The 17,233-nt window shown below is 49.9% G+C and overlaps 7 protein-coding genes across 8 annotated transcripts; 4 read left to right on the plus strand and 3 right to left on the minus strand.

Moving 5' to 3' along the window:
- Positions 1-2: 2 nt before the first annotated feature.
- On the minus strand, positions 3-1,559 carry H257_04733 (hypothetical protein). Its single transcript, XM_009829348.1, has 6 exons — positions 1,225-1,559; positions 955-1,166; positions 684-881; positions 545-626; positions 387-454; positions 3-339 (listed from the first exon to the last, which is right to left on the minus strand). Exons 2-6 carry the CDS (start codon positions 1,078-1,080, stop codon positions 91-93), a joined length of 723 nt encoding a protein of 240 aa, XP_009827650.1. The 5' UTR covers positions 1,081-1,166; positions 1,225-1,559; the 3' UTR covers positions 3-90.
- Positions 1,560-2,135: 576 nt separating this feature from the next.
- On the plus strand, positions 2,136-2,908 carry H257_04734 (hypothetical protein; the record flags this gene model as incomplete). Its single annotated transcript, XM_009829349.1, has 1 exon — positions 2,136-2,908. One exon carries the CDS (start codon positions 2,136-2,138, stop codon positions 2,865-2,867), a length of 732 nt encoding a protein of 243 aa, XP_009827651.1. The 3' UTR covers positions 2,868-2,908.
- Positions 2,909-2,948: 40 nt separating this feature from the next.
- Positions 2,949-3,422, minus strand: H257_04735 (hypothetical protein). The gene is made up of 4 exons (XM_009829350.1): positions 3,393-3,422; positions 3,248-3,338; positions 3,134-3,195; positions 2,949-3,080 (listed from the first exon to the last, which is right to left on the minus strand). Exons 1-4 carry the CDS (start codon positions 3,403-3,405, stop codon positions 3,007-3,009), a joined length of 240 nt encoding a protein of 79 aa, XP_009827652.1. The 5' UTR covers positions 3,406-3,422; the 3' UTR covers positions 2,949-3,006.
- A 97-nt stretch (positions 3,423-3,519) lies between these two features.
- Positions 3,520-5,710, plus strand: H257_04736 (hypothetical protein). Its single transcript, XM_009829351.1, has 5 exons — positions 3,520-3,759; positions 3,809-4,146; positions 4,774-4,927; positions 5,018-5,205; positions 5,564-5,710. Exons 1-5 carry the CDS (start codon positions 3,539-3,541, stop codon positions 5,662-5,664), a joined length of 1,002 nt encoding a protein of 333 aa, XP_009827653.1. The 5' UTR covers positions 3,520-3,538; the 3' UTR covers positions 5,665-5,710.
- A 38-nt stretch (positions 5,711-5,748) lies between these two features.
- H257_04737 (hypothetical protein) lies at positions 5,749-8,813 on the minus strand (the record flags this gene model as incomplete). Its single annotated transcript, XM_009829352.1, has 7 exons — positions 5,749-5,848; positions 5,920-6,362; positions 6,909-7,073; positions 7,157-7,294; positions 7,651-7,749; positions 7,807-8,112; positions 8,172-8,813. 7 exons carry the CDS (start codon positions 8,811-8,813, stop codon positions 5,749-5,751), a joined length of 1,893 nt encoding a protein of 630 aa, XP_009827654.1.
- Positions 8,814-10,439: 1,626 nt separating this feature from the next.
- H257_04738 (hypothetical protein) lies at positions 10,440-11,449 on the plus strand (the record flags this gene model as incomplete). Its single annotated transcript, XM_009829353.1, has 2 exons — positions 10,440-11,039; positions 11,089-11,449. The coding sequence occupies 2 exons, from the start codon at positions 10,440-10,442 to the stop codon at positions 11,428-11,430; spliced, it is 942 nt and encodes a 313-aa protein (XP_009827655.1). The 3' UTR covers positions 11,431-11,449.
- A 125-nt stretch (positions 11,450-11,574) lies between these two features.
- Positions 11,575-16,969, plus strand: H257_04739. Of its 2 annotated transcripts, XM_009829354.1 has the most exons (8): positions 11,575-12,052; positions 12,115-12,446; positions 12,586-12,703; positions 13,286-13,935; positions 14,577-14,846; positions 14,928-15,274; positions 15,721-16,076; positions 16,124-16,969. In XM_009829354.1, the coding sequence occupies exons 1-8, from the start codon at positions 11,586-11,588 to the stop codon at positions 16,890-16,892; spliced, it is 3,309 nt and encodes a 1,102-aa protein (XP_009827656.1). In that variant the 5' UTR covers positions 11,575-11,585; the 3' UTR covers positions 16,893-16,969. The 2 variants fall into 2 exon arrangements, with proteins under 2 accessions (XP_009827656.1, XP_009827657.1); XM_009829355.1 differs by having other exon boundaries at positions 15,721-16,969.
- Positions 16,970-17,233: the final 264 nt, after the last annotated feature.

Below are 17,233 nucleotides of genomic sequence, written 5' to 3' on the forward strand. Positions count from 1 at the left end.
CATGGCATACGAAACCAAGTCGTGACTTTATGTATTAATAGTAGTATTCGGTACATTTTCGCTGGAAACAGGCGTGGCTACGCAACACATTCAAAGATTATCCAATTGATTGTCGATGTTGTTGCCTTGGAACGCGTGGTTGTACGTCAACATCAACTTGGCGTTCGACGATATTGCAGTTGCCACGTCCGTGGGGGACAAATCTAGCGCGCGTTGCACCGACTCTAGCGTTTCAGGGCAGTGCAACTCCAAGATTTCGAGCCCAAGTGTGGGCTCTGTCACGTTCCGACGTACGAGAGTTTGCACCAAGAGCTGTTGTTGTTGTTTCGTTGAATTGTGCTACAGTACCATTCGTTTCAAAGTCCAGCGTTGTCAATGAGGCTTACGGATGATTCGAGCTGCTGCTGCTCATCGTCGCCATAGTCGTCATCTTGGTCCCACAATTGATTCGAGTCTATTGCACACGCAAATAACCAGAGATAAGAGTGTGTGACTTCACATGTACGGTATAGGGTAACCAGGGATGGAGGTTACAGTAGCCCACCTTGGTTATTCCTCAAGAAGTTTCGCAACGTTGCGGCGTGCTCAAAGCTGTATTGGCTCGCCAAATCAAACGCCGATAGCCCCTATCCAGTCATATATTTTTCGTGACCTCGAATGGGTGGTCCATCTTTAAGCTGTACGTTGTAGTTGGTAGCAAGGGCGTTACACCCGTGTTCTATGAGCCACAATACAGTCTCCATGCAACCATGCGCGGCTGCCACGTGCACACACGTATTGCCGACGTGATTGGTCGCATCCAAATCCAGTCCCCTCTCAACGAGCCATGCCAACAGTTTCGTGAGCCCCAGTTTGGCCACGATATGGCCGTGCGTGTCGAGCTAAAACACATGCATATCGTGTTCATCAATAGTGCTTCCTCGACTTTCAAATGAAAAGGCAGGTAACTACTACCGTCACAGGGTCTCGAGCTGTCATGAACAACTTGCCAAATAGTTGATAGAGTTGGTCGATGTCTTGTAAGTTGGAGGAACGCGAAGCATCCATGAACATGTCCATGCTGGTGCTGCTGCAGTTCATCGTCGAGAGTCAGTTTCATTACTCGGTTTCATCACAACGACATAAATGAAATGCGACATGTCCCTGCACTAAGGCGGTGATTCGCCCTACAACTAGATGAGATTCCATTCTTCGGACGTTGATTGAACGCCTTGGGTCTCTCACCTGTCCTTGGCTCCAACGCTGCATCCTAGCGGGCTGAGCCAGTCGCCTTCGAACGGCAAGACTTAGGGGTCCCGCGGCGGGCAGTGGCCGATCGTCGCCGAAAGGATGAGTCCCGATGGGGGTCAAGTAGCAAGTAGTGCAAGAGCTCGAACGTCAACTCGCACAAAATGATCGTCCTAGGGATCGAGTCGGGGTTATCCAGGCGGTTACCCATAACGACATCCAAACACGGGTGCCAATCTACCCCCCCCCGCTGCCAACAACTCGGTCGTTCGACTCATTTTTGCCCCTTCGTATGTTACGAACCACATGACGACCGCCCCCAAACCCTCGACCAACCGCCAGCCATTCAAAAGAAGCCGTCAGTTCAACCGGCCAAGCAGCCGCGCCCTCAAGGGACGGCCAAGTACTCCACCGACTTGTCCAAGAAACCTTCAGCAGTTTTCAAACAAACAACCATGCCGCCTGCCGCAGAGAAATCACCAGGTCCAGAAATCCATTTTGCTGCAGAGTGTAGGGGACTTGGGGTTCGTGTTGCTGCGCTCCTTTCTTTCATCTGTTCGGGGGGGGACTACTTTCCAATTTCGTTGGTTTTTCTAAGTCAGTTTCGTCACTGATTTATATGAATTCGTATATGCTCCAATTGGATGTCCTCGTTCCGAGTCGTCAAATCGCTGAATGGAATCCGAGCAACTATTTAAATAATAGAGAACAGTGCAACGATACTGTTGATATCAAGTTCACGAATAACGCCACGGTACCGCCAAGGTCAATACTAGTACTGTACTGTACAATGGGTAGAATATGACATTTGGAACTTTATTGCTAAATAACATGCGTAACGTTCGTGTAACAAAATATTGTACGTAAAGTGAGGCATCGTAACTGTTGAAACCGTTCAACTTGTCGCCATGTCCAAGGCCAAGGCCACTACCGCTGCCCCGAAGTTTGAAATCCCCGACGTGGATGTGAACCCGTTCAAGCTGGCCGCCGTGGGCAACCTACAGATCCTCAAGACCCTGGTGAACCCCACGGGGAACAAGGAAGGCGAGTATCAAGGCAAACCCATTGATGTGAATGCAAAGGACGTCTATGGGTGCACACCCATGATCTGGGCGGCTCGGAATGGCTACTTTGAGCTGTTTGAGTTCCTCGTGGCGAATGGTTCGGACATTGACACTACATCGTTTGGCGGCATGACAGCGCTGCACCACGCCGTGAATCACTGCCGACTCAACGTCGTCACAAAACTCATCGAGTTGGGGGCGAGCATCGACATCAAGGACGACAGTGGCAACACTCCTCTGCACCTAGGTGCAGGTCGAGGCATTCTGAATCCGGTGCTGTCGCTGCTTGCGGCCGGCGCCAACATCAACGAAACCAACGCCCAAGGCATCACCCCTCTGCACAAAGCCGCAAGCGCGGGCCACTTTCCATGCGTGGAAAAACTGTTGGAGAATCGAGCCGACCCAAATGCAGCCAATGTGGAAGGGAACACGAGCTTGCATTTAGCGGCCAAAGGTGGCTTTGACAATATTGTGCATGTGCTGGTCGATTCCAAGGCGAACATTACGCTCAAGAACAAGGCGGGCAAGACAGCCAAGGACCTCGCGCTGACCCCCGAAATAGCCAGACGCTTGTGATGGATATCATGTGTGCATTCATTCACTGAACGAGTTCGAACACTTGTTGGTTGTGATCCTCTACTGCAACATACTGCAAACTCGAGACTTGAAAAGTGTTTTCATATTATACACGATTGTGCAAACTGCAAACTCGAGGCTAAGGCTTTTTCTTTTTCGCGTATTCGTAAAAGAACGTGGGCAAGGTCTTGTAGGCTTTGAAGTCGTCGTCGTCTGTATCTAAAATGGTGTGGTGACCCACACAAGTGACGTACCACCACACGCACCTGTGGGCTGACTTGGGCTTTCTAACCTCGCTTCGTACAACGCACTCACTTCTTTGCCATACCTACATACGCCAGCAGTTGTTGGTCAATGCTATCGCAAAGAGTCGTTGTTACCTGTCCCATGTTATCATGATAAGAAAGACGAAGAAGAGAAAGAGCAACGCCAGCGCTGCAATGAACTTTGTCTGGATGGACGTGGCATCGCCTGTATGAATGTCACGCCATGTTGTCGCTTCGAACGTGTGTGTGTCCATCTTACCGAAGATGTCCATGCGATGGCCAACTTGCAAAACGCCGGATAATGTGTACCTCCAAAATCCTTATCCGAAAGGGTATCCGGAATGCAATGTATCCGGCTGACCCGAACTATCCGGATATCCTTCACCATTGATCATCAACATAACAATGTCGGTCCGCTTGGAGGAAGTCGCAGTGTTGGCAGGCCATTCCGAGTGCGTGTGGCACGCGTCGTGGCACCCGAACGGGTCCTTGTTGGCAACTTGTGGCAGCGACAAAACGATCCGCATCTGGTCTCCTTCCCGGAACGCCAAGACGCCGCAGGATGCGTGGGACTGCGTCGCGACGCTCGAAGACGCCCAGGGTCGAACCATTCGCGCGTGCGAGTGGTGCGTCGAGATCGTCCACGCGACCACCTTCTTCTTAACACATGTGTAGGTCGCGCAACGGACAGTACATTGCGTCGGTCAGCTTTGACGCGACGACTGTGATCTGGGAAAAGCAGGGCGACGTGTACGAAGTGATCGCGTCACTGGAAGGCCACGAGAGCGAAGTCAAGAGCGTGGCGTGGAGTCCGTCGGGGTCGTACTTGGCCACATGCAGCCGCGACAAGAGCGTGTGGATCTGGGAGGCCGACGCCGACACGGACTTTGAGTGCGTGTCAGTTTTACATGGCCACAGCCAGGATGTCAAGTTCGTGACGTGGCACCCGGACGAAGACTTGCTGTTCTCGACATCGTACGACGACACCGTATGTGTATGGGCCGAGCGCGACGGTGCGTCTCCTCCTTCTTCCTACTTGACGGAGCCGTCCGCCTTATTTCTTGGCTTGGCTAGCTTGACATCGTGCCTGTGTTTTGAGGTCACTGGCCTGGATGATGGTTGTCGCTATGTTTGTGCTTGAATGGTCCTACGTTGTTTGCCTCCGAATTCGGCATGGGTAGTACTACTAGTACCTCCGAATTCGGCATGGGTAGTACTACTAGTTAGTTGCTATTGTCCTTGGACCCGAAATTTAGACACTAGTGTGCTGCTTCGCCAAACATCTATCGATATCGATTCTCTATCTCACTGACGTTTGCAGCATGCAAAAATCGTGCAGTATCACACTAATTGAAGTCACATACCAATTCGGTATTGAAACCATCGACGAGCGGATTTGATTGGCTACTGGATTCTTTGTGTTCTGGTTGTTTTGATTGGTCGAATATCGATTGTCTGGATTTGATTGATTTGGAGCATGTTGGATTTTGAGCCCTTTCGAAATAATCGACTTGACATTACTATTAATAGTACTTGACTAATAGTGTCGAGTACGGTATCGCACGCCTAAATCACTAGGACCTTTGTTCATCTTGTTTGAATCCCATACACTGGTAAACGATATATATTAATATGACTAGATGACTGGGCTTGCGTGGAAACGCTGACTGGTCACAAATCCACCGTGTGGGCCGCCACCACCGACGCCACAGGACTCCGACTCGCGACCTGCTCCGACGATAAGTCCGTGCTCTTGTGGCAGCGGCACCCCGCCACGTTGACGGCTGATGGACGGTACGTCGTCACACATATGGAGCATCGAAAACAGATGCAAATAGCCGCGAATGGACTGTGACGGGGTTTGGTTGTGTGTCATCTATGTAGATCGAGTGAGTGGACCCAAGTCGATGCACTCACAGGGTACCACCCTCGCGCCGTGTTTAGCATCCACTGGAATATCTCGACTAACGTGTTGGCCACTGGATGTGGCGACGATGGCATTCGCCTCTTTCAAGCGAATCCCTCCACTGCCAAGTTTGAACTCGTCTACCAACAAGTGCACGCCCACGCAGGTACACGAAGTGTGATGGAAATAAATATACATGATGTTTGATCGTTCGATATATATATATGGCATTTTTAGGGTACATGAAGTGTTTGGAATAAAATATGGATGGTATTTGATCGTTCCATATATATATATATATATATATATATATTATTGATTTGATACGAATATTTCCGGACCCCGTTCATCGCTCCAATGGGTCAATTTGACATTCCCCTTTTCACTGATTGGCTACATGAGTGTTTGATTCTGCGGAATTCGGGGACCGCCAAATATCAAATTGCAATTCGAAACTCACCCAAATCATCCAGAATATTTTCATTTATATATATATATATATTTGATTGATGGGCCGTGAGTAGGAGACGTCAATTGTGTCCGATGGTCACCGACGGACCCAGCGTTGTTGGTATCTGCAGGCGACGACGCGAACGTGCGGCTGTGGCGCGCTGTGACATTGTAGTAGTAGTACTACTAGTAGTACTAACTACGTTTTGTTTTTGACATACTTTTTTTCATTCTTTTTTTGTTGCTTTTTTGCGTCGGTTCAGACAGTGTGCACAATCTTGTCGCTCAACGTGTGAAAGCAGTTGTCCAATTCCACGACGAGGGCGTCGACGAGATCGTCCACCAACATTCCTTCCAATCTACAATGGAATACCACACCATTGGACGACGTCCGAGATCGTACACTGCATGGATGATGTGTCGATCGTACAATTCAATCACCACGGGCTGCGCCATCCCCGTATCGACCAGCGACGCTTCTGCAATGCGCCGACATCGTAAGAACGCTTGCCGATGCTTCTCGAGGCTCTCTGCGATTGGCGCCACATTGCTCGTACACACAGTCCGTTGCTCCCATCTGGCCAAGGGGTCTGTGAACGTTTCCAAGTCGATTGGTTTACTCGATTTCGTTATTGGCATGTCTGTCGTGAGTTGGTCTGCTGCTGCTGCTACCGCCAGCGATAGTTTACATGGCGTGGCTGCTTCATCGTAATTTGTCGAACGAGGATGCGACAAGGCGGTGGCCACTGCGTCTTCCATCGCTTCAATCTCGTTGATCATGGCCAACAGATCGTGCAATTGCTGCCTTTTGGTTCGTTCTGTAGCGTATCGAGCCTTGGCCTGCTCCGTGTCGGTCAACGATACTGCTGCATCCTATTGAAATACAACCAAGCTAACATGTTTGTAAAACCAAGGTAGGTAGTACTACGACATATTTCAGGTAGCAACTAATAATAGTGTCAAATCGATTCGAAACTCGGTAGTTATTAGCAGAATCGAATTGTCGGCTGACGAGCATGAACTCAAGAACACCGCCCAAGCCAATCAAATATCGCGTTGTGGTAAATTTCTACCAATCCAAACGTTGGATTCGGCCCAGTCCCTCCGCATTAGCCATATATATATATACTTCGAAGTATATACTAATATTTGTACAGTTAGTTGACGAAATCACTCACAAGTCCAAATTTCGGTGAAATGCACTATATAACATTAGTATAAATAAATATATATACTAATGTTGTACTGTATAGTTTGAACAAGCTGTCCAATCGATCAAATAAGTGATTCATTCGAATGCTATCAATAATAGTGGGCGAAATCACGCCCAAGTCCCAATTATATCAAGCACAATACTATTAATAGTACTACATAACGATCCATGAAGAGTTTATTCAGAGAATCTTAACGCAATATTACCAGCAAGAGGTCGTCCACGAGTAAATCGCAAAAGTCTTCGGCGTGGTGGGCCACCAACGCCAACTCGTGTCGGGATAAGATCAAGGATAGGTGGCCCCCAGCATGACGCTCTTGGATCGCTCGAAGGGTTTCGTCGGCTTGGTGTACCAAGGGATACAAACTCGACTAGCAACGTTCAATCGTTTAACACTATTGTTTCGATGTATATATATATATATATCGCGTTTTGTGTGCATATTGATATGTACCTTGAAGCCATGTACGACGGAGGCGGCGCGCCGAAGGAATTCGGTTGGCGGGTTGTCGTTGGCCGTGGTGGATTGCTGATTGTTCCATCGCGTGGCCACCGCCGCTTCGGCGCGCCCAAACATGTCTTGAATGCGTCGCTATGAAATACACAGTACAGTGAGTTGAAATCATGACTACATATATGCCAAATCTGCAACTACTACTAGTACTACTACTAGTACAATGGACCAACCTCGATTTGATCAATGAACCACGACTCTTCTAACGGCGTGGCGGTTGGTTTCGAAATAGACAGTGGTGATAGTTGTGGTGACATCGCAAGATGGCCTAGAGTGCTAGCCTCCTCTTCATGATGACAATTTGGTGATGGAGCGGGGGAGGTGGTAGCAGCAACTATAAAATGGCTAGGCGGGGGTGCAATTAGTGGCTGGGATGATGATGGGGGGGATGGGGGGGATAATGGGGGGGGTGGTTGGTCTGAAGATAACGTGACCCACGCCGACGACTGCAACGTTTGCACGAGTGTTGTCCAGTCGTGTATGTCAATCGTATCGCCTTGGCCGTCGTTCACCAAGTACAAGTAGTCGGCAATCTACAGTCTTGGGGTTGATGTACAGTGTCGCATATGGCGAGGGGGGTGTTGCTGTACCTGTCGCATGGTCGTGGCGATGCCCAGGAGCTGCAGGCCTTGGTGAATCTCCCGGGCGTGCAGTGTGCCCTTTCGCTTGAGGTCCATCGCGCGAAATGTACTTTGAATCAACGGCACGTTCAGCGTTATAGTTGTGGGTGCTGTTGATGACTGTTGTTCCTGCGACAAGGAAAACATCTGCGACGACGGCGGCGGAGGAAACGATGGAAACGCTATATGGTCGTCCTTGTCCTCTTGGTTGGCACTCCCAAGCACGGGGGATGGCGACGGCGGAGAGGTCCGATCTGGAATGTTACGACGAAGATTCTACCGAGTACCAATGAACCTACGTATGCGTGGATAGAACAAGAATATTGGGACGCTACCTCCATGGCAGTCGACTCGGACGGTGATAAGAAGGATGCCGATGAGGGTTCAATTATGTGAGAACTGCTGGAAGAAAGAGGTGCAATGAACGCGGTAGATGTTTGAGAGTTGGGGCCGGTGGGGATGGTCGCCGATGGCACTGGGCGGTTGGGGGCAGCGGGGGGCGTCGTGGACGAACGTGGAGCTGACGACCTAGATGCTCGAGGTGGTGGGATTGCTGGTTTGGACTTGGTCGGTAGCGCAGCTTTGTTCTGTTTCGTTGGGGCGTAGGTCAAGGACACGGAGGCCCGAGGCTGCGACGCGGAGAGCACGGATTTATGCTCGACCATGTCGCGGTGTTTTTTTGGGGCATTGAACATCTTGGTCTTGGCCAAAGCTTGATCAAAGTACACTCCTTGCTTTACGTCGTCGTTCCACCCTGGGCGTGCTACGGTGCGTCTCCGAGGTGGTGGTATTGCAGGTTGCCGGCGTCGTTTGGGTGCTGTATAAGGAGCTAACGACGGCCCTCTGCTGATGCTACGCTGTTTGTGGTCTTTGGACTGCCATGGAATCGTAAATTGGACGGCGCGAGGAGCTTGCAGAGCTGGTCGCGATGGCGCAGAGTCGACAGGTACACCTCGTGAAAAGCTCAGGTTCTGCATGTTCATATGTGCAACACGCGATCCACGAAATTCAAGTTCGACAATTTCATTGGATGAATAAGATACCTGCTTTTGGCCAATGGCATCGATTCAATTGATATCGAAGGACAGTGGTAAGCTTGGTGTTAGCTAGCTGCTTAGGGCATCCCCACCAGTGCGACTGTATAATCAGACTGTATAATACCGTTTTACAGTTCCTGTATTTTGATTTTTGTCGAACCCAGCGGTAAAACTGTAAAACATCCGAATAATGTTATTATCCGGAAATGAACGCCTGGCGCGATGGCGTGGGAGGACGATGATGACATGGATCAAGCTTGGGAGATTCTTGGCTTTCATCAGTCTTCTGCGCGCCCTAAAGGCTCTATTGCCAACCGCCAGCCAGACCTACCACGACATAGCGAGGCTGCGCATGCTCGGATTTACCTACTACTTTGACCCCAATCCAATCTACGGCGAAGCCAAGTTTCGCAATCATTTTCGAATGGCCAGACCGCTGTTAGAACGAATCATGGACGGTGTGGTGATGCGTGATGAGTACTACCCTGTTTGTGGTCTTTGGACTGCCATGGAATCGTAAATTGGACGGCGCGAGGAGCTTGCAGAGCTGGTCGCGATGGCGCAGAGTCGACAGGTACACCTCGTGAAAAGCTCAGGTTCTGCATGTTCATATGTGCAACACGCGATCCACGAAATTCAAGTTCGACAATTTCATTGGATGAATAAGATACCTGCTTTTGGCCAATGGCATCGATTCAATTGATATCGAAGGACAGTGGTAAGCTTGGTGTTAGCTAGCTGCTTAGGGCATCCCCACCAGTGCGACTGTATAATCAGACTGTATAATACCGTTTTACAGTTCCTGTATTTTGATTTTTGTCGAACCCAGCGGTAAAACTGTAAAACATCCGAATAATGTTATCATCCGGAAATGAACGCCTGGCGCGATGGCGTGGGAGGACGATGATGACATGGATCAAGCTTGGGAGATTCTTGGCTTTCATCAGTCTTCTGCGCGCCCTAAAGGCTCTATTGCCAACCGCCAGCCAGACCTACCACGACATAGCGAGGCTGCGCATGCTCGGATTTACCTACTACTTTGACCCCAATCCAATCTACGGCGAAGCCAAGTTTCGCAATCATTTTCGAATGGCCAGACCGCTGTTAGAACGAATCATGGACGGTGTGGTGATGCGTGATGAGTACTACCCTTGGACACATCTTGAGAGATGTTGATCCATGACCGGACAAGCTGGTAGTCTTCGTCGGTCGTGAAGTTGGAACCACGGACGGCCTTGGCTGATTCCATTTCTGAACCAACTGATTATTGACTCCATAACGCACATGATTGGACAAAATTATCCATTGATAGCATGTTATTGGCTAATTTGTCAAAACTATATTTTACAGTCGCGACTGTAAATCTGGCCGATTTGGCGTCTCGCGGTAAAATTTTACAGTTTCCTGTATTTTACAGTCGCCCGGTTGGGGTTGTCAAAACTGTAAATAATCTGGATAGAACTGTATAATAGCGTTTACAGTCGCACCGGTGGGGATGCTCTTAGGATCCAATCAGTAGCGTAACTGCCAAGAATCATGTCATTGCTAACGTCTTGGAAGACGGCTATGTCCACCGACGAAAATGACAACAGTGACAACGATCCACAACAGGACGGGAAGGTAATCGATGCGTTTCCAGACGAGGAGAATGGGGAGAACGAGCAAGTAGTTGGTGGGCCCACGACGAAGCAGGGACAAGGACATGTCAGCAGCTTCTTGAGACGCCTTTCATCGCTGGGCAAGTCGACCAAGGACTTCGTCAAGGGAAATGACGATGACAATAGCGGGAGGCCCCAGGATTCGCCATCCCCGCCACCGCCAAACCGTCGGCGGTGGTCGCTTAGTAAGTTCACGAAGGACCCGTTCAACTCGATGAAGATGACTCAGGAGGAAGATGAAGTGATTACCACCACTGAGGGTGAAGAGCGACCACAACAGCCTTCCCCGACAAACAACAGCTATCGACGCCGTTGGTCATTGCTGTCAAAGGTCACTGAGAACCACACCAACGTCACAGCCGACGCATGCCAATACAGCGATGACAACGTGGACCACTGTCAAGGCAACGATTCCAACACTTCGTCGTCACCAATCAAGGTAGATTCTACCACTTCCGTTGGCGCGGTGGACACTCGATGCATTCGCGACATCCAAAGCGAGGCCCAGGTAGCCTATGGCATAGATTGTATTGCCCTAATATTGAAAACACAACTAGCGAGTGTGCTCCGTCATGAGTGGGGACGCCAAGCGACATCTGAAGATCCTTCGAAGTATAGACTCTTCGAACGCTGTGATCTCTGACGTCAAGACTGCCATCTCCCAGGCCAACGTGTGGCTAGCCGAATGCATATCCCCCACCAACAACGGCAGCGAGGACATCCGGCTCAAGGTGGCCAAGGTCACGCAGCAATTCCATGCTGAACGAAACCTTTTGCACGCGAATCACATGGCGCGCAGCGAGATCAAGAGGCTTTGCGATTTGGCCACGAAGAACGCGACTTCAGCCAAAGTCCGGGACGACCCGCCCCAGCAGCAGCATCGAACTATGTCATTTTAATCGCATTGTTCCATCTTTGGTTGATATTATTCTATTTATACCAACCAATGAAAACACAGCTAAATCACCATCACTCACATTTCGCCCGCCTTTTTAACCAATCCCCGAACGACAACCATCCAGCGAATCAAAACCTGGGATTGATTTTTTTCAAGATGGCCTATCGATGGGAAGACGACGACGCCACCGCCGCGATTGTGGCCAGCCTGCAGTCCACCGCTACCGTCGAGACGCGTGTGCTCCTAAAGCCTATATTCAGATGGGCCAAGCGTGAGCCAGAGAAAGCATACGAGTACGTCCTGTGGCTGTTGCAGCTGTACACGCATGGCGACGCCGACCGGCACATCGAAGTCCAGCGGACGCTTCAAGCCGACTATGCCATCAACACGCTCATCACTGCGAGTCAGCGATGTGGCAAGTCGATGGAGGCCGAGCGCGCGTTCAACTTTCTTCGCACACACAACTTTGTGCCCGATGTGTTTGCGTACACAGCGCTCATCGACGTCCTTGGTCGCGGCGGTCAAGCCGAGATGGCGCTCCAGCGGTATGATGAAATGCTGCGAACGCCTGTGGAGCCAAACATTGTGACCTTTACGACAGTTCTCCGCGTCCTAGCCATGAGGTAGGTACGAGCTATTCACAATTCTATCAAAGTTGTTGTTGCCATATTGACATGTGCCAAAGCAAAACAGTCGATGCCACCTTTGCAACGAGTGTGCTGGATCGGGCCAAGCAGCAGGACGCGTGCGATCCTTCCTTGTTCATGGAAGCCTTGGACATGTGCGCCAAGCGGGGCAACCTGGCGCTGGCCACCGACATCTTGCGCCGCCGCCGCCACAACCTCGAAAATGGAACGCTGTCGGATCTTCTCGTCGAGCGCGCCGTGCACTCGCTCAGCCGCGCCATGCGCAAGTTAGGATCGTTCGACATCGTCCAGGACTGGCTTGACGAAGGTTTGATCCATGAAGGCGACAAGGACGCGCTGACATTTGGCTCTGCCAACAACGGAATTCAGGGTATGCCACCAAAGCCTTGCATATACTTCGATGTTTCAACAGTTAATAGATACATCGATCACATGAATATTCGTTGCACTTGTCAAACAACAGCTAGAAACCATTGTCGTGCATGATGTTATGGTGTTGACTGTGATAGATAAAGCGGCGGTGGGCTGCTTGGGCTATGAGACGCCGGCGTCGGTGCGGCAGGCCGTGATCCAGCAAGATATTTTCAAGTTGATGGAGCGGTCGATTCGTGGCGTGCTGCCCACACGGTACGACACGTCACGGACAAATAATATATTGTGCATTTCACCCAAATTTGGACTTGCAAGTCATTTCGCCAATCCATGTGATCAAATTTAAGCTTGTACAAACTATACTTTACACATAACGGTATATATATATATATATGGTTTTTGGAGTAGTCAATGGTTTGGATTGGCAGAAATTCGACATGACGTGATTTGATTGGTTCAGGCGGTGGGTTATCTTGAATCAATTCTCCTAAGACATTCGATTCTGCTGCGAACTCGAGTTTCGAATCGATTGGACAATCAATATATATATAGTATTCAACACTTCTTACTTGTTGGCAAACCACTTAGTTGCGCACGCAGCGACGTCGACAACGAGATACATTTTTTCTTACCTTTTTTTATTTTTTAAAGATGAAATTTTTTAAAAAAAAATTCATCTTTAAAAAATAAAAAAAGGTAAGAAAAATTTATAAATAATTATAATTGATGTGTTGTTCTTGGCCATATATGAAAACAAAAAATATATAATTACAAATTATTACTAGAGTATATATATATTGACATATGTATACATTCGTTGAACGACATGACCGATAGGATGGATTTTGAAACGCTGATACATCAATGCCGCAAGCGCAAATGGAAACACGAAATCGACGCCGTATTTGTGGCCATGCACACGTTAGGAACTGTCGGGTGGACGTCCAAGTCGCAGGAACCATCGACCTTGAAACTGCCGCCCCAGCCCAACGTCCTGCCCACGGCGTCCACATATTTGGCCCTCATCGATGCGTTCATTTGCTGCAACGCCCCATCCCTCGCATGGAAGACGTTTGTCGGCATGGACGATATGCGCATCCCGCGCACCCAAGCCATCGTGCGCAAGTACATTCGCGGCGCGTACCTGACCATCAAGGACGACTTGACGACGGCCGATCCGCAGCTGTGGCACATGTGTGACGTGGTTCGGCTGGCGTTGCGGGATGCGATTCCCATCACCCAACGTATGGCCATGTACATTCTCCGGATGTACGGGAACGACGAGGTGGCGGGTCTGACAATCGTGAGAGGAATGCTACGAGGACATGATGATGATTCGACGACCAAGCGCCAGCTCACGCGGCGCATGCTGTTTGACGAACTCGTCCAAGCGTGTGTGTATGCATTCAACGCCCGCGGCGCCATCGTTGTCTGGGAAGCCTTCCAAGCAGCTGTCGAACACCAGGAGGATGCTTGTAATATTGGAGGTATTATGGTCCTTTTACCCAAAATGTGGCCTTTGGTGCTGCATTGCCAAATCTATCGATCGATTCTATACTCAAATGATTTTTTGTACTAGTATGTAAAAAGGGGTTTGTATATTGTGCTTTCGAGTGAAATTTCATTGTGTTGTGGCGTGGTTTCTCGTTGGAATTTAAATCGATTTGATTGGCTACCTCAGATGAGCTCAACATTATTAGCCAATCAAAACCTTCTCAATGAAATTCAACCAATCAGATCGATTGTGGATCGGTTTGGTCGGCGCGATTCGATTGTACCCCCTCCTCCCCAAATTTGTATATGAAATCGACAATATGCCACACACGAATATATATTGTCTTTCTTTTACCCAAAATTTGGTTGACTTTTGTGCTGATTCGCCAACTCTATCGATCGATTGTTTGTATTGACGTTTATATGCAAAATCGTGTAGTGTCACACTAATTGGAGTCATACACTAATTCGATGTTGCATTGGTCGAAGAGTGGACCATTTGATTGGCTACTTGATTCGTATTCTGGGTTTTGATTGGACAACGATCAATTGTCTGCCGATTTGGTGGTTCTGCTCACTATAATTTCGAATAATCGACTTGACACAAATATATATGTGTATCTTTGCATGATAGAAATCGCTAAAGCCAACGGGCACGACGAGACTCGGGAGGATGTGACACGACATACAACAACGACGGCGACCATGGAACGGGTGCTGCTGCTATCTTGTCTTCACGAGCCAGTCCTAGACGACGCCCTGCGTGCACTGCATGCTCACCAAGCCGCCCGCCGGCTGCTGCCCCTGCTGACTTACGAGTCTATTCTCCGTGAATTTTTCACTAAGTTCACGTCCAACCAGCTACTTATGAACGCCAGCGGCGTGGCTAAATCGGTCAAAGTTTGTATGTGTTTCGATCAATGCTATTAGGCTCGATTCGATCGATTGGACATCTCACATTGGTGATGCCGATATGGTGGAGTAGTGTATGAGCGACGGGCGCTATTTGAAGCCATCGAAGATCACGCGTCGGCGTTGCGCATGACAAATACATGGACGGATGCCATGAATAGACCCGAGATCGACGGCTTGCAGTGGTGTGTGGCCCAAGTGTCGTCCGTCGCGCCGCTGCTCCTGGCCCAGCATGTCCACGAACGCTTCACGGTGGTCCGCGACAAGGCCGGCAAGGTCGCCGCCGAAGCTGCCGCCAGGTCGGCACTCAACTTGTCGCCCGATCCGCTCCTGCTGGTGCTGCATGTATTGCTGGCGTTCCCCAAACTCGACATCAGTTTCAGAGTGCAAGCCAAGTTTGCCAAGACACTGTTTTCATTGGCAAGTACTACTCCTACACGTACTCCTTGGGTATTGCACCTACTACTTGGTTACTACACCTACTTCTTGGTTATTGCACCTACTATTTGGTTGTCGCACCTACTCAACTCTTGCTTACTGCACCTACTCCTTGGTTACTACACCCCCAATTCCTTGGCTACTGCACCTACTACTTGCGCCTACACTACTTGGTTACTGCTTGGTAATTGCACCTACTCCTTGGTTATTACTATTCCTATTGTTTTTAACCAAGGAGTAGGTGTATTACTACACCTACTCTTTGGTTTGCTGCACGTATTCCTTGTCAACTACACGTCCTCGTTGGTTCGTGCACCTACTCCTTAAATAATCCTGCACCCGTTCCTTGATTATTATGTACTACACCAACTATTTGGTTATTACTACACCTCTTTTTCTTGGTGCTAATGTCGATGGTGTATATCTAGGTGCCGCGGGAAGCCGCCACGCCGTCGCCGCACCATCAGGCGCAATGCATCATGCATCTGGATGACATGTCCATGTACCTCATGCAAGAACTCAACGTCGTGTTCGACTTGGTCGGCATCGACATCTCCCGCGTGGCCGCATTTTGTGCGCGCACAATCGTACTCGACCACCATCCAGAGAAAACTCTCAACTTTATCATCGCGCGGCCGGCGTTCTTCGAGCCCGAGATCGCCGCGTTGCTTGTGCCAGCGTTGGCCGAGCTGTACGCGCAAGGCGTGACGTTGGTGCTGCGGTATATTCGGGCGAGTTTGACCGATGCACGTGTCGCCGCGGTGGTGCCGGTGCATTTCACCAGGTTCAAATGTCTCTATAGGATGATTTCGAATTATGACTTGTGTGTAGACTCGTGGAACAGTGGACGGACGAGTACCCGGCAGCGGACATGCACACCCTAATCAACGAGTTTGGTCTGCAGGCCGAGTTTGCGCACCACGTCGTGGCTGCCGCCGCGCTCTCCCGCCGGTCCTCCGTCCGGCCGCGTGTTGTTGTGCATGATCCGTCGGTTGTCTACTATTCCCTTCCCATCGATCGCGACCGGGTGATATTTGTCGACTCGGACGCGGCCGTCGAAGCCGCGCACGCGATCCTCCTCCAGAGTCCCGTGGTAGCATGGGACGTCGAGTGGCGGCCAGACCAGATGCCCGTCAAATCCAAGTGCTCGATCATCCAACTCGCCTGTGCGTCGCACGTGTTTATATGCGACGTGGTGAACCATTGGACAGACGCGATGCATGCGCTGGTCGAAGCGGTCGTGACAGCGAGCGTGCCGTGGAAGGTCGGGTTTGGACTTGTGGGGGATGTCCATCGCCTCCGGTACTCGTTCCCCGACATGAGCTGCTTTGAAAGCCTCGACGACTGGGAAAATGTCGTCGATATTCAAACGTACTTGAAATCCACATGTACAAAGAACCAGCAGCGCGGGACCGTCGGGTTGAGCAAGTGCTGCCAAGATATCCTCGGGTTTCCCCTGGACAAATCCCAACAAATCAGCGACTGGGAAGCTCGACCGTTGACCGAAGCCCAACTGGTGTATGCTGCCAGCGACGCGTACTGCCTCCTTGACCTCGTTCGTGAGCTCAACCCTCCTGAAATGCGCTCCATGTACATGTAGATGAATATCCATGTACTATAGTTTCGTGAGCACGATATGTATGGGTAACTTGGCGAATACGACAATTCTATCCGACATTAGTCTTATTGGTTAAAATTTCAATACTTCGTACCTTTCATTGGTAGATGACTCTTCATTTTCAATACAAAGACCAAATGTCGTATGTTGGTTTTTATACAATCTCTGACGAGGTGAGGACATGAACCGTGAGGAGCAGCCTCTGCACGCAATACACGTGGCACACGACGTGGCTCCGGGTGCCACGTGTAATGCGTGCAGAGGCTGCAACATGGATTCGCACCCTAAAGTTGCGTTTGCGGCCTGATCACAGTTCTTGCTGT

The sequence above is a fragment of the Aphanomyces astaci genome, assembly GCF_000520075.1.
Source record: "Aphanomyces astaci strain APO3 unplaced genomic scaffold supercont1.8, whole genome shotgun sequence".
Taxonomy (NCBI): Eukaryota; Oomycota; class Saprolegniomycetes; order Saprolegniales; family Verrucalvaceae; genus Aphanomyces; species Aphanomyces astaci.

Bases quoted from the DNA above. Each gene is read 5' to 3' on its own strand.
- H257_04733 (XM_009829348.1), bottom strand. From the start codon at position 1,080: ATGAACTGCAGCAGCACCAGCATGGACATGTTCATGGATGCTTCGCGT. The intron at 627-683 runs GTACAGCTTAAA...ATGACTGGATAG, and splicing joins CCCTTGCTACCAACTACAAC to GGGCTATCGGCGTTTGATTT. The intron at 340-386 runs GTAAGCCTCATT...ATGGTACTGTAG, and splicing joins AGCAGCAGCTCGAATCATCC to CACAATTCAACGAAACAACA.
- H257_04735 (XM_009829350.1), bottom strand. The intron at 3,196-3,247 runs GTAACAACGACT...TGGCGTATGTAG, and splicing joins ATCATGATAACATGGGACAG to GTATGGCAAAGAAGTGAGTG. The intron at 3,081-3,133 runs GTGCGTGTGGTG...TTTTAGATACAG, and splicing joins AAGCCCAAGTCAGCCCACAG to ACGACGACGACTTCAAAGCC.
- H257_04736 (XM_009829351.1), top strand. From the start codon at position 3,539: ATGTCGGTCCGCTTGGAGGAAGTCGCAGTGTTGGCAGGCCATTCCGAG. The intron at 4,147-4,773 runs GTGCGTCTCCTC...TAATATGACTAG, and splicing joins TGTATGGGCCGAGCGCGACG to ATGACTGGGCTTGCGTGGAA. The intron at 4,928-5,017 runs GTACGTCGTCAC...TCATCTATGTAG, and splicing joins ACGTTGACGGCTGATGGACG to ATCGAGTGAGTGGACCCAAG.
- H257_04739 (XM_009829354.1), top strand. From the start codon at position 11,586: ATGGCCTATCGATGGGAAGACGACGACGCCACCGCCGCGATTGTGGCC. The intron at 12,704-13,285 runs GTACGACACGTC...CATGACCGATAG, and splicing joins CGTGGCGTGCTGCCCACACG to GATGGATTTTGAAACGCTGA. The intron at 13,936-14,576 runs GTATTATGGTCC...TTTGCATGATAG, and splicing joins GGATGCTTGTAATATTGGAG to AAATCGCTAAAGCCAACGGG.